This window comes from Saimiri boliviensis, chromosome 5 (genome assembly GCF_048565385.1).
Source record: "Saimiri boliviensis isolate mSaiBol1 chromosome 5, mSaiBol1.pri, whole genome shotgun sequence".
In the NCBI taxonomy this organism is placed as follows: domain Eukaryota; kingdom Metazoa; phylum Chordata; class Mammalia; order Primates; family Cebidae; genus Saimiri; species Saimiri boliviensis.
In genome coordinates this window covers 22,880,870-22,894,056 of record NC_133453.1, presented here as the reverse complement: position 1 = coordinate 22,894,056, position 13,187 = coordinate 22,880,870, and the positions used below count along the sequence as shown (strand labels likewise).

The window sequence follows — 13,187 nt, the reverse complement described above, 5'->3', positions numbered from 1 at the left end:
CCAGCACAAATGTCACCCTCTGGGGACGAGCCTTCCCTGGGCACCCTGGCTACAGTAGGGCCTCTTCCCTTCTAGCCATTCTTTCCCACCCCCAGCCGTAGTTAACTGGCAGTGTGCTGACTAATCCAGTTTCTGCTTCAGTATCTGCTGGCCCTCCCTTTCCCCACGTGACGAGCTCCCCAAAGGCAGGGCCCCTTCTGCCTTGCTTTTGCTGTCTCCAGTGTGGCCATCACGCACAGTATTTGCCAAACACAGCGAGTGACAGAGAGGGACCTTGTTTACTGTGGCTTCTTGGGGCGCAGTCCCTGCCCCCACAGATGGTGTCCTTTGTTAGGGACAGAACCTGGGCACATGTAGTCAGCATTTACTAAGGGGGGCGGGGAGCTTATCGCCCCTCCCAGATGTGCGTGACCGTGCTCTAGCAGCTGGGAGGACTGCCCGGCTGAATTGGGAAGGAAACAGCAGTTGCTAAACATCTTCTACCCGCCATTAGTTTTCTTATTTTAGGCACTTAATCTTCACAGTCCTTCAGAATAAGTCATAGCATTGCCGTGTTATAGATGAGGAACCTTATCTGTAGAACTTATGACTTGCCCAAGGTCGCAGAGCCAAGAAGGGCCAGGCTGTAATGGGAGCCCAGATCTTTCTGTTACCAGAGCCTCTGCTCATTCCATAAGTCCATGTAGGGAGAAATGAAGACAGAAATAGGACTCAGGTGTCGGTGCAAGGTGGTGTCTGGCAGAGGAAAGGGTGATTTTATTTCATTTTATTTTTTAACTTTTCGTTTTGAGCCAGGCGCAGTGGCTCACACCTGTAGGGAGGCCAAGGCAGGTGGATCATCTGAAGTCAGGAGTTCCAGACCAGCCTGGCCAACATGGTGAAACCCCATCTCTACCAAAAATATAAACATTAGCCAGGTGTGGTGGCGCGGGCCTGGAATCCCAGCTACTAGCGAGGCTGAGGCAGAAGAATGGCTTAAACCCGGGAGGTGGAGGTTGCAGTAAGCCGAGATCAAGCCACTGCACTCCAGCCTGGGCGACAGAGCAAGACTCCATCTAAACAAACAAACAAACAACAACAAAAACTTTTCATTTTGAAATGATTTCAGACTTATCAAAATAATGCACAGCATCTCCATGTGCCTCTCGCTTCTGAATACCACCATCTTTCATAACCACAATATAGTCATCAAAACCAAGAAATTAACATCGATACTATCCTGGGAACTACCCTGAGAGCCTACTCAGATTCATCGTGCTCCCCTTCTCCGCTCTAGAATCCAGTCCAGGATCCCACGCTGTATTTATCTCCTGGTCTCCAGTCTGGGACAGTTTCTCAGTCTATCTTTCGTCTTATCCATACATTTGAAGAATACAGCCTGGGCAACATAGTGAGACCTCATCTCTGCTAAAAATTTTAAAAATTAGCTGGCATGGTGGCACGCACCTGTAGTCCCAACTACTCAAGAGGCTGAGACGGGCGAATTGCTTGAGCCCAGGGAGATTAAGCCTGCAGTGAGCTATGGATCGCATCACCGCACTCTGGCCTGGGCGACAGAGCGAGACCCAAAAAAAGAATTATAGATTTGCATTTTTGGCTCAAATACCACCAAAGTGATGTTATGCCTTCCTCAGTGCATCATACCAAGAGGCAAATGATGTCTATATATTGTTACTGGTGACATTAACTTTGATCACTGGCTTACAGTGAAGTCAGCCAGGTTTCTCCATGGCCTTTATAATTAGAGGTTATTTTATGAAGGAGATACTTTGAGATTATGCAAATATCCTCTTTCTCATTATACTTGGTGATTTGACTAGGATCCCCAGGTGTTAGAGCATGCTCTTGTGTGTTAGAAACTCTCAGTGTTAGCCTGGGAGCAAAGCGAGACACCTTCAAACAAATAATAAAAATAATTAGCTGGACATGGCTGCTATCCCTGTAGTCCTGGCTGCTCGGGATACAGAGGTGGAAGAATCACTTGAGCCCCAGCGTTACAAACTGCAGTGAGCTGTGACTGAGCCACCACACTCCAGCCTGGCTGACAGAGCAAAGCCCAATCTCTTTTAAAAAAAAAAAAAAAAAAAAAAAAGGCGGGCACAATGGGTCTCTCCTGTAATCCCAGCACTTCGGAAGGCCAAGGCAGGTGGACCACCTTAGGTCAGGAGTTCGAGACCAGCCTGGCCAACATGGCAAAACCTCATCCTACTAAAAATACAAAAATCATCTGGGCGTGATGGTGCATGCCTGTAATCCCAGCTGCTCGGGAGGCCGAGACAGAAGAATCGCTTGAACCTGGGAAATGGAGGTTGCAGTGAGCTGAGATTGCACCACTACACTCCAGCCTGGAGATACAGTGAGACTCTGTCTCAAAAAAAAAAAAAAAAAAAAAAAAAAAAAAGATGTTAATTGTCCTGTCTGTTCTACTAGACAGAACCTTCACAAGGACAGTGACTTTGCCTTGCTCAGTGTGTGTTCAGTGCCTGCCCAACAGCAAGGGTTCAGTAAATATTGTTAAAGAAATGAAAGCGTAAAGTTGGCCAAATCCAATTTAGAAATAAATAAAAAAAGAAAAAAGGCCTCCAACAAAGGAACATAAAGACCAAAATAAAGGTTGGCAAAGCCCTTCAATTGTGTGCCCAGACTGCCAATCAATATAAACCCATGGGTACACAGAGCTGACAGTGCAGTGATTAAACTTTACCTAAATCATTTCTACAAATTGCCATGGAAACCTGCTTGGTTTTGACCCAACTGTTTGCAGACAAATCAGCTAACTCTTGGGTCTGAAGAACGGCTGCCCCTGCCCCTAAGCACTGCCACCTCACCCCATCCCCACCCAGCCTCAGTTTCCCTTTATCAAGGCTAGGGCCTGAGACAGCTCCTTCCTTTGCTGACAGGGCTGACTACCTGATTTGCAATGTAAAATGAAATTTGGACCTAATTGTTCAAAAAGCAGGGAAAAAATAGCCATTAAAAGTATTAAATATGAAGCTTTTTTTCTTCTACAGTCTCTATTTTGACCTGTGATGGTTTTGATTTGCTATTTAATGTCATTCTAAGTAAGAAGAATTTAAATTTAGGAATTTTACCATTCACTTAATACTGTGCAATGCCTGTTTTAAATACAAATATAAGAACATTCAACTCATGTAGCATCTCAAAAACTACATCTTTCTTTCTTTCTTTCTTTGAAACAGAGTTTCGCTCTTGTTGCTTTCTTTTTTTGAGACAGAGTTTCGCTCTTGTTGCCCAGGCTGGAGTGCAATGGCATGATCTTGGCTCACCAAAACCTCCACCTCCCAGGTTCAAGAGATTCTCCTGTCTCAGCTTCCCAAGTAGCTAGGATTACAGGCATGTGCTACCAGGCCTGGCTGATTTTGTATTTTCAGTAGAGATCGGGTTTCTCCATGTTGGTCAGGGTGGTCTTGAACTCCTGACCTCAGGTGATCTGTCTGCCCCAACCTCCCAAAGTGCTGGGATTACAGGCGTGAGCCACCATGCCTGGCAATAATATTTCTTAGCTTATACATGGATATGTATTTTGTTCTTACCAGGACAGGGTCTCCTCTGTCACTCAGACTGGAGTACAGTGGCACAAACATGGTTCTCTACAGCCTTGACCTCCTGGCTTCAAGTGATCCTCCCACCTCATCCTCTCAGGTAGCTGGGGCCACAGGTGGGTGCCACTATGCCTGGATAATTTTTGCATTTTTAGTAGAGATGGGGTCTCACCATGTTGCCCAGTCTGGTCTCAAACTCCTGGGCTCAAGCACTTCTTCTGCCACCACCTCCCTAAGTGCTGGGATTACAAGTGTGAGTCACCACACCCGGCCTTCCATTCTTTTTCTGTCTTTTTGAGAAAGAGTCTCACTCTGTCACCCAGGCTGGAATGCAGTGCTGTGATCTTGGCTCGCTGCAACCTCCGCCTCCTCCTCCCAGGTTCAGCGATTCTCCTGCCTCAGCCGCCTAAGTAGCTGGGATTACAGGCATGCACCACAACGCCCAATCAATTTTTGTATTTTTAGTAGAGACAGGGTTTCACCATGTTGGCCAGGCTGGTCTCAAACATCTGACCTCAGGTGATCCACCCGCCTTGGCCTCCCAAAGCGCTGGGATTACAGGCGTGAGCCACCTCGCCTGGCTTCTCCAAGTCTCTTCTGTGAGTTCCTCAGTTCACGTTCCCAATAGACTGCGAGTTCTACATGTGTCTGTCTCATTCTCCATCTTTTCCTGAGTGCTAAGCAGGGCGAACAGTAGGCACATAATAAGTGAGGGTGGAATTGCATTGGCTCACAGGGTGGCCAAAGGAGTGGAGCTGTGTGGCCTGCAGGCATCATGAAGGGGTCTAGGGGAGCTAGGGAAAAAGGCTGACCATAGGCCACCTGCCTGCCCTCTAGGTACAGCCTGTACACCCGCACCTGGCTCGGGTACCTCTTCTACCGACAGCAGCTGCGCAGGGCTCGGAACCGCTACCCTAAAGGCCACTCGAAAACCCAGCCCCGCCTCTTCAATGGTGAGCTCTGACTGCCCCTGGCCAGCATCCCCCATACTGTGGCCCCGTCCTCCCCCCCTGCTCCCCTTCCCAGCCCTGGGCTCCCTGCTGATTACGCTGCCATAGCCCGTCTCTGTCCCCAGGAGTGAAGGTGCTTCCCATCCCCGTCCTCTCCGACAACTACAGCTACCTCATCATCGACACCCAGGCACAGCTGGCTGTGGCTGTGGACCCTTCAGACCCTCGGGCTGTGCAGGTGAGGGGAGGGCAGGGAGCAGGGGTTGCCTGGGGTTGTCCTTGGGAACTGTCAGCTTCCCCTTGCTAGAGAGGGTTGTCCCTTGTCTGTCTGCCCATGGGATGTGTCCTGTATGCTCCATGTTCACACGTGCACATGCACACACGTGGCCTGGGGGAGGGGGGTGTATATGGCATGGCTGGGCAGAGGGGAGGGCAGGAGTAGGGGCTGCAGAGCCAGAGGGCTGGGGGTGTTGGCCCAGGACTGTGGCTGTCTCTCACTCCCATTGGGCCCCTTCTGACCCCCTTTCTTCCTGTCACCTCTGCCTGTCAGTATCTGGGTCTCTCTGTCTTTTCCCTTCCCTCCCATTCCTTATTTCTCTGTGTCTGCCTCTCTCCATGCACAAGTGTCCCTCTGCCCTCCATGTGCCCTCTGCTGCACCCTCCTGCCTCCAGCTCCCCGCTGCCCACCTTGCTGTCCTCTCCTCTCTGCCAGCACCCACACTGCACACTCCACACTCCTGGCTCTGGCTGCTCTGAGTCTCCCCTGCATCCCCTGAGTCTCCCCTGCATCGCCCCGTCTCCAAACCTCCTCTCTCCCGCAGGCTTCCATTGAGAAGGAAGGTGTCACCTTGGTCGCCATTCTCTGTACCCACAAGCACTGGTAAGGGGCTACCGTCTTCCCTGGTCCTTCGTGGTCCCGGCTGGGCTTGCTGGGACTGGGCCCAGTGAGGATGGCCAGGGCTGGAGGTCAGGAAGTCAGGCCAGGCCAGCACCCACCTTCCTTATGAAGCCACCTGGACACCAGCAGAGAGGGAGGAGAGGGCAGTATCCCCCCATCCCCACTCCATTCCTTGAAGTTCTGAAGCCCCAGAGGAGGGCAGGGCAGTCATTTCTCTTTCATTTCATGAGCATGTATTAGATACCTACTGCACATTGGGCATGGACAAAACTCAGGACTCTCCATAAAGAAATTCTAACACCAATAGGGGAGATTACCCTGTATCAAAGTGTATAACAGCTGAGGCAAGAGAACTGGGAGTTCAAGCCCAACCTGGGCAACATAGTGAGACTTTGTCTTCAAAAAAAAAAGAAGTATTTAGGTAGCAGTTGGCACAGGGTACAGGGATGGGAGGCCTCAGGCAGGGTGTGATCAGATCCACTTGGAGAATTATAAGATGATGACTGGCCAGCCATGGTGGCTCACACCTGTAATCCCAGCACTTTGGGAGGCCAAGGCGAGAGGATGACAAGGTCAAGAGATCGAGACCATCCTGGCCAACGTGGTGAAACCCCATCTCTACTAAAAATACAAAAATTATCTTGGGGTGGTGGTGCATGCCTGTAGTCCCAGCTACTTGGGAGGCTGAGGCAGGAGAGTCACTTGAATCCGGGAGGCGGAGGTTGCAGTGAGCAGAGATTGTGCCACTGCACGCCAGCCTGGCGACAGAGCGAGAATCTGTCTCAAAGGGGAAAAAAAAGATGCTGACCTGAGCTGAGAGTCCAGGAAGATCGGCTGGCATTGGGCAGGCTAAATTATTGTGGGTGATGTTCTGGGCACGAGAATAGCTCAAACAAAGGCCTAGGGGTGTGGACAAGTTGGCTCAGTCCAGAAGCCACAGCCCCAGAACTCAAAGGCCTGGAGATGCTGCGGGAAAGAGGGGGGCTGAGGTACAGTTGCCTCTTGAAGCCCTCTGCCTGTCTCTGCCACCCTGCAGGGACCACAGCGGAGGGAACCGTGACCTCAGCCGGCGTCACCGGGACTGTCGGGTGTACGGGAGCCCTCAGGACGGCATCCCCTACCTCACCCAGTAAGTCCCCTGACCTAGCCAAGAGACAGCCCTTCCATGGGCCCTTTCCCTCACCCCCAGCCTTTGGTGAAGTGTTTCAGGGGTATCAGCAGGTGGATATTTGCCAATGCCCTTCCTGGCCCTTAGAGAACCGATCCCAGCCTATCTGAAGACTGGCACTGCCCATCCCCCAACTGATCCAGCCATCGTCCCCAAAAGAGGAAAGGCAGGGTTCGGACCCTGGGCACTGGAGTAGCTTCTCTAGTGTGGAAGCCCACCCTCTCGTGATCACCCAGCCCCTTGGGCCTGGGATGGGGGCAGGGATCAGCATGGCACACCTCCTGTACCTTCTCTCCCCTACTGCCTTGTTCCCCAGTCCCCTGTGTCATCAAGATGTGGTCAGCGTGGGACGGCTTCAGATCCGGGCCCTGGCTACCCCTGGCCACACACAAGGCCACCTGGTCTACCTACTGGATGGGGAGCCCTACAAGGGTCCTTCCTGCCTCTTCTCAGGGGACCTGCTCTTCCTCTCTGGCTGTGGTGAGTTCCCCCAAAAGAGAGGAGCTGCGAGAGGGAGGGAGAGAAGAAGCCAGGGCAGCCACAGTCCCACAAAAAGCACTGAAGCATTAGTTTTAGCACAGATGTTGCCGTGGTGGTTACTTCCATCTGTTACTCAGGTTGATTTTAATCCTTGAGACTTCCCATGGGGCACCTTGGGAGGCTAAGGCAGGAGGATCACTTGATGCCAGGAGTTGGCAACCAGACTGCGCAAAATAGCAAGACTGTCTCTACCAAAAAAAAATTTTTTTAATAGGCTGGGCATGGTGGCTCACGCCTGTAATCCCCTCACTTTGGGAGGCTGAGGTGGGTGGATCAACTGAGGTCAAGAGTTTAAGACAGCCTAGTCAACATGGTGAAACCTCGTATCTACTAAAAATAAAAAAAAATTAGCCCAATTTGGTGACATGTGCCTGTAATCCCAGCTATTCGGAAGGCTGAGACAGAACTGCTTGAACCCGGGAGGCAAAGGTCGCAGTGAGCCGAGATCGCACCACTGCACTCCAGCCTGGGCGACAGAGCAAGACTGCATCTCAAAAAAAAAATTTTATTTTATCCAGGCTCGATTGCTCACGCCTGTAATCCCAGCACTTTGGGAGGCTGAGGCAGGTGGATCACCTGAGGTCAAGAGTTCAAGACCAGCCTGACTGACAAGGAGAGAAACCCTATCTCTACTAAAAATACAAAATTCGCCAGGTGTGGTGGCCCACGCCTGTAATCCCAGCACTTTGGGAGGCCGAGGCAGGTGGATCATGAGGTCAGGAGTTTGAGATCACCCTGGCCAATATGGTGAAACCCCATCTCTACTAAAAAAACACACACACAAATTAGCCGAGTATGGTGGCTCGAGCCTGTAGTCTCAGCTTCTTGGGAGGCTGAGGCAGAATTGCTTGAACCCAGGAGGCAGAGGTTGCAGTGAGCTGAAATCATGCCACTGCACTCCAGCCTGGTAAACAGAGCAAGACTCTGTCTCAATTGAAATAATAATAACAATAATAATAAAATAGCTGGGTGTGGTAGCGCACCTGTAGTCCCAGCTACTCAGGAGGCTGAGGCAGAAGGGTTGCTTGAACCCAGGAATTCAAGGTTGCAGTGAGCTGTGCTTGTACCATTGCACTGCAGACCGGGCAACAGTGAGACTCTGACTCAAAAAAAAAAAAGAAAGACTTCTAGCAGCTGGGCTCAGTGGCTCACACCTGTAATCCTAGCACTTTGGGAAGCTGAGGCAGGTGGATCACGAGGTCAGGAGATCCAGACCATCCTGGCTAACATGGTGAAACTCCATCTCTACTAAAAATACAAAAAAATTAGCCAGGCTTGGTGGCAGCTACTTGGAAGGCTGAGGCAGGAGAATCGCTTGAACCCAGGAGGTGGAGTTTGCAATGAACCGAGATCGCACCACTGCACTCCAGCCTGGGTAACAGAGCGAGACTCCATCTCAAAAAAAAAAAAAAAACAAACTTCCCCCAGCTGCTTGACAGAATGGGAGAATGTCTGTAGCTGAGTAGAGCCCTGCAGGGAATTAGTTTCCCCTGGATGGAGCCTGGTTCTCTGATACAGTGACTGGGAGGACTAGATTATGGAAAGTTAAGATCCCCTGAGTGAGACGGTGGGTGAGGATCTCAAGTCCCAGGTTGCGTGGAGTCCCAAAGGGCAGCACGGGTGAAGAGGTTCCTTTCGGGAAAGAGCAGTCCAGCGTCTACCAAGCCTGAGGAAGAGAGCTCAGCCTGAAGGTTCTGCAGCCCGAACCTTCAGATGTCACTGTGTGCAGTGGAGACTTCAGATGGGCTTGGCCAGGGGTGACCAGTTGGGCCCAGCTCCCAGTAAGAAGGAGGAAATAGATACCTGGGTGGGCCTGGCAACGGCACGGTCAGGGCTGGTGACCAGCCAGAGCATTACAAGCTGGTTCCCACCCGTTTCTGTGTGCCTTATGCCACACTGTGTGATCCTTGTGCCTTGTGATACACCCTCTGACCCCCACCCAGGACGGACCTTTGAGGGCAACGCAGAGACCATGCTGAGCTCACTGGACACTGTGCTAGGGCTAGGAGACGACACCCTGCTGTGGCCTGGTGAGATGTCCCTGGTCCTCCCCATCCTCCAACCCCATCTCAGCCGGTAACAAGGGCCCTCCCCGCCCCTCCCTCCCCTAGAAAGCAGGCCAACCCAGTTTCTGCCCAGAAGCGACACAGCTCCACCTCTAGGGGTAGGGGCAGCGCTCTGGCCTCCCTTCTTCCTGGAGAGGGGGCTCCATAACACCTCTGCTTCTCATTCCACCTTCCCCTGGCAGCCACCCTCCAGCCTCCTGGAAGCTCTGCAGGCTCCAGGACATTCCAGAGAGATGTCTAATTGTTCATAGCCCAAGCCTAGAACAGAAAATAGCCCTTGCTTCTCTAGGGAGAAGTGAGTAAATCCACTCTGCATGTAACCATTGCCTTGTAGTGCATAAAAACATTCACAAATATCTGTTAGCTGGGTGTGGTGGCTCACGCCTGTAATCCCAGCACTTTGGGAGGCCGAGGCAGATGGATCACGAGGCCAGGAGTTCAAGATCAGCCTGTCCGACATAGTGAAACCCTGTCTCTACTAAAACTACAAAAATTAGCCGGGCATGATGGTATGCTCGGGAGGCTGAGGCAGGAGAATTGCTTGAACCTGGGAGGTGGAGGTTGAGGTGAGCTGAGATGGTGCCATTGCACTTTAGCCTGGCAACAAGAGCGAAACTCAGTTCGCTCATAAAAAAAAAAAAAAAAAACTCAGTTAATCCTCAGAACATATATTCATTCTTTCAACAAATACTTTATGTATACCGAACACATCCCAGGCTCTGTTCTCGGCACCGGGAACACAGCAGGTCCATCCGTTTCCAGTGGCATTATTGTTTTCTCCACTTGCCAAATGAGAAAATTGTGTCTCAGAGAGGTGCCGCGACTAGCCCGAGGTCACGCACTGGGCAGAGTGGCAGAGTCAGGGCTAGAGGCAGGCCTGCGGCTCCGGGCCTAGCAGTTTTTACCCCGGAACTGTTGCTATCTTTTCACCCGTGGCTGACTTGTGCCCACAGTTAGAGAAACAGCTCCTGGAGGCTGGGGTTTTCCTGGAAGTGCTGCCCTCGTCCCTGGCTGTCGGGTGCCCATCGGCCTGGCCCTGGGGCAGGGAGGACTGTTCTGACCGTTCCACCGGTCTCTCTGCTGTATCTCATCCCTGCGGCTGTCGCCAGGTCATGAGTATGCGGAGGAGAACCTGGGCTTTGCAGGCGTGGTGGAGCCTGAGAACCTGGCCCGGGAGAGGAAGATGCAGTGGGTACAGCGGCAGCGGATGGAGCGCAAGGGCACGGTGAGGGTCTCGGGGTCCAGGAGGAGCCTCGTGGGTGGGAACTCAGCGTGGGCAGGCACCTGTCTGTGCTGACCCCAGGCCTGCCAGCACCTCCCCAAAGCTCTGACCTGTGTGGTCCATGGGCCCTCAAGTCAGAACTTCTGAACTCCGGGATGGGGCGGGGGTCGGGGCAGGCTTCTCTCTCTCGGCTTCTCTCCACCAAGCCTGGTTCGTCTCGCCCACAGTGCCCGTCTACCCTGGGAGAAGAGCGCTCCTACAACCCGTTCCTGAGGACCCACTGCCTGGAGCTGCAGGAGGCTCTGGGGCCGGGCCCGGGCTCCACTGGGGATGATGACTGCTCCCGGGCCCAGCTCCTGGAAGAGCTCCGGCGGCTGAAGGACATGCACAAGAGCAAGTGATGCCCCAGCGCCCCGAGCCAGCCCACTCCCTTCACGGGGAGGCCACCGCCACCCGCCCCTCACCATCCTTCTCATCGCTAACACCACCACCTCCATCGGCACCCAAGCGGGCATCATCCCCCACATTGCTCAGGGGAGGGAGGGACCAGGCGATGAGACTTCGAGCCCCAGAGAAGGGGGCCGGTGGGAGACTGTGAACCCCGAAGTGGGAGGCTGCCTCCTCAGTGGAGAGAGGAAAGGAGGGGTCTTGGGACATCTCCAGACCCTACCGACTGGGAGGGTCCCCTCCTCCTTCCCTACTCCTGGGATGGCAGCAAGGACATGGGGGCTGCTGTTAGCTCCTCCCTTGGGAAATCTCATCTCACTGTAGCCCTGGAACTCAGGGTGACCGGGCCCACGAGCAGCTTGAGTCCATCTTGCCCATCCCCCATCCAGGGTTGGGGAAGAAGCCAGCCCCTCACAGTGACCTCAGGTGTGATGCCTTGCAAAAGCAGCACTCAGAGGGACAGCTGGACTCTGGTGTCCTGAGATTCTGCCCTCCTCCCATGGCCTCCCTGCCCCACCCACCCCTGCAAAGGCATTTTTCAGACAGAGCCATTCCTAAGAGCACTGAAGGGCTGGAAGGCTGCCTGGCCACTCTCTGCCTCAGTGGCCTCCCTACAGCCTGGAAGAAGGAGGGTCCCGGTTGCCATGGAAACCTCCTCCTTGGGCTAAGGAGACACTGGAGGCTCAGATGCGGAGCCCCACAGTCTTGCAGGTCACATGCTCTCCTCACTCATCTGGCCTGGTCGTGCCCGCTGGCCTCTGTCCCTGCCCTGAACCACAAGGGCCCCTCCTTGCCAGGGGAGAGAGAGCCATGGTCCTCTTTGGCCACTGCGGTTTTCTTATTTTGACCCTTGTTCTTAGGCCCATCGGCCTGCCTTCCTCCATCTAACTAATCTCTCCGGCTTTATCTGCAGCCCCTTTCTTCTTTGAGTTAGTAAAGATTGATTCTGTAACCCGACACTCATCTGGCCCTTTGCGGTTTGCCAGCCACATTCCCCTGTGATTTCCCACTGGATCCAGGCCCTCTCCCCGCTGGGAGGAGGAGACTCGTGTGCAGGATGGAAATCAGAAGTCTGTGAGCAGAGCGTGGGAGTGCACGGCAGCTCTGGGCCTCAGGCCTGGCCCGGCCCCTCTGCTCACTCCACCTTCAGCTCTGCTGCTCCTCTAGTCGTGGGTCCAGATCCCTTTGGGGCCACAGTGAGGAACCCTGCGGTCCTCAGGCAGGTGTACCTTGGGTCAGCCAGGAGCCCTCTCTTCCTGTGTCAAAGTGTGCCCTCGGGCTCTGCTCACCTCTGGTGAACCTCCAAGATGCCCCTGCCCTCAGTTTGCCCTCATCATCTGGCCTCTGCGCCCTGCTCCAGCGACAGCCTCTAGTACACTTTAGCAATACCACTAGACTAGTTAGAGTTCCTCACTCACCAAGCAAGACATGCAGTTTCATGCCTCTGTGCCTTCGCTCATGTTGTTTCTTCCGACTGGAATGCCTTCCCGTGCCCCTCCTGCCTCGTCTGCCTGGCAAGCACCTGCTCATCTCTCACGATCCCCTCAAAGGCCCCCTCCTCCTGGAAGGCAACCCCTGTCCCCCTCCCCTCCAGGCTACCTCTGCACTTTGTCAATGCTTCTCTTGTGACACTTATCACACCATAATTTCCTTGTTTACATGTTTGTCTCCCATTCTAGACTGTGAATCCTTAAGGGCATGGACTGTATCTTATGCATCTCTGTATTTCTGCGCCTAGCACGGTGCCTAGCACACAGTAGGCGCTCAATAAATGTTGAATGAATGAATGATTTAACCAAGGCTTGATCATTCAGCAGCTTGTCTTTGTTGCTACATGAGCAAACACAGCAGAGAATGTTCTCACAGTTTTCCCAGCTCAGTTCCATGGCTGCTAACTTGGTGTTAGGCACTTCAAGAGCCTTGATCAGAAAGGATGCCCTAAATATATTCCTTCCACGGCCAAGGGCATTGGTTCAGGGTTTACAATTTGCTTATCTCAGTGTTTCCCAAAGCTTAGGATGCACAAGTGTACCACTGGCCGAAGTAGGGTGTCTGTCCGTGGTCACAGCACAGCAATCAATCCTACTTCAAGGGCACAGCCTTGGCACTAGTGTGTCTTCAATGCCTTTGGGAAGAAAGACCTGAGATCCAGGTTCATACTTTAGTTAGGGCAAGTGTCTCCAGTTAAACTTTAACAACATCATTTTGTTTTCATTGTATTTATCTCTGGGGTCAATTTTTTTTTTTTTTTTTTTTTTTTTTTTTTAGATGGAGTCTTGCTCTGTCACCCCAGCTGGAGTGCAGTGGCGCAATCTTGGTTCACTGCAACCTCC

At 52.7% G+C, this 13,187-nt stretch overlaps 1 protein-coding gene across 2 annotated transcripts in view; it reads left to right on the top strand.

The window, feature by feature from the left end:
* PNKD (PNKD metallo-beta-lactamase domain containing) overlaps window positions 1-12,649 on the top strand; it is an 81,415-nt gene extending 68,766 nt beyond the window's left edge. For both annotated transcript variants that reach the window (XM_003925541.4, XM_003925540.4), the window contains 8 exons: window positions 4,401-4,516; window positions 4,639-4,751; window positions 5,335-5,393; window positions 6,448-6,540; window positions 6,896-7,059; window positions 9,063-9,149; window positions 10,295-10,410; window positions 10,635-12,649. In XM_003925541.4, the coding sequence (XP_003925590.1) occupies window positions 4,401-4,516; window positions 4,639-4,751; window positions 5,335-5,393; window positions 6,448-6,540; window positions 6,896-7,059; window positions 9,063-9,149; window positions 10,295-10,410; window positions 10,635-10,808 (922 nt within the window). In that variant the 3' untranslated portion in view covers window positions 10,809-12,649. The remainder of the gene's footprint in view (window positions 1-4,400; window positions 4,517-4,638; window positions 4,752-5,334; window positions 5,394-6,447; window positions 6,541-6,895; window positions 7,060-9,062; window positions 9,150-10,294; window positions 10,411-10,634) is intronic.
* The last annotated feature ends 538 nt before the right edge of the window (window positions 12,650-13,187 follow it).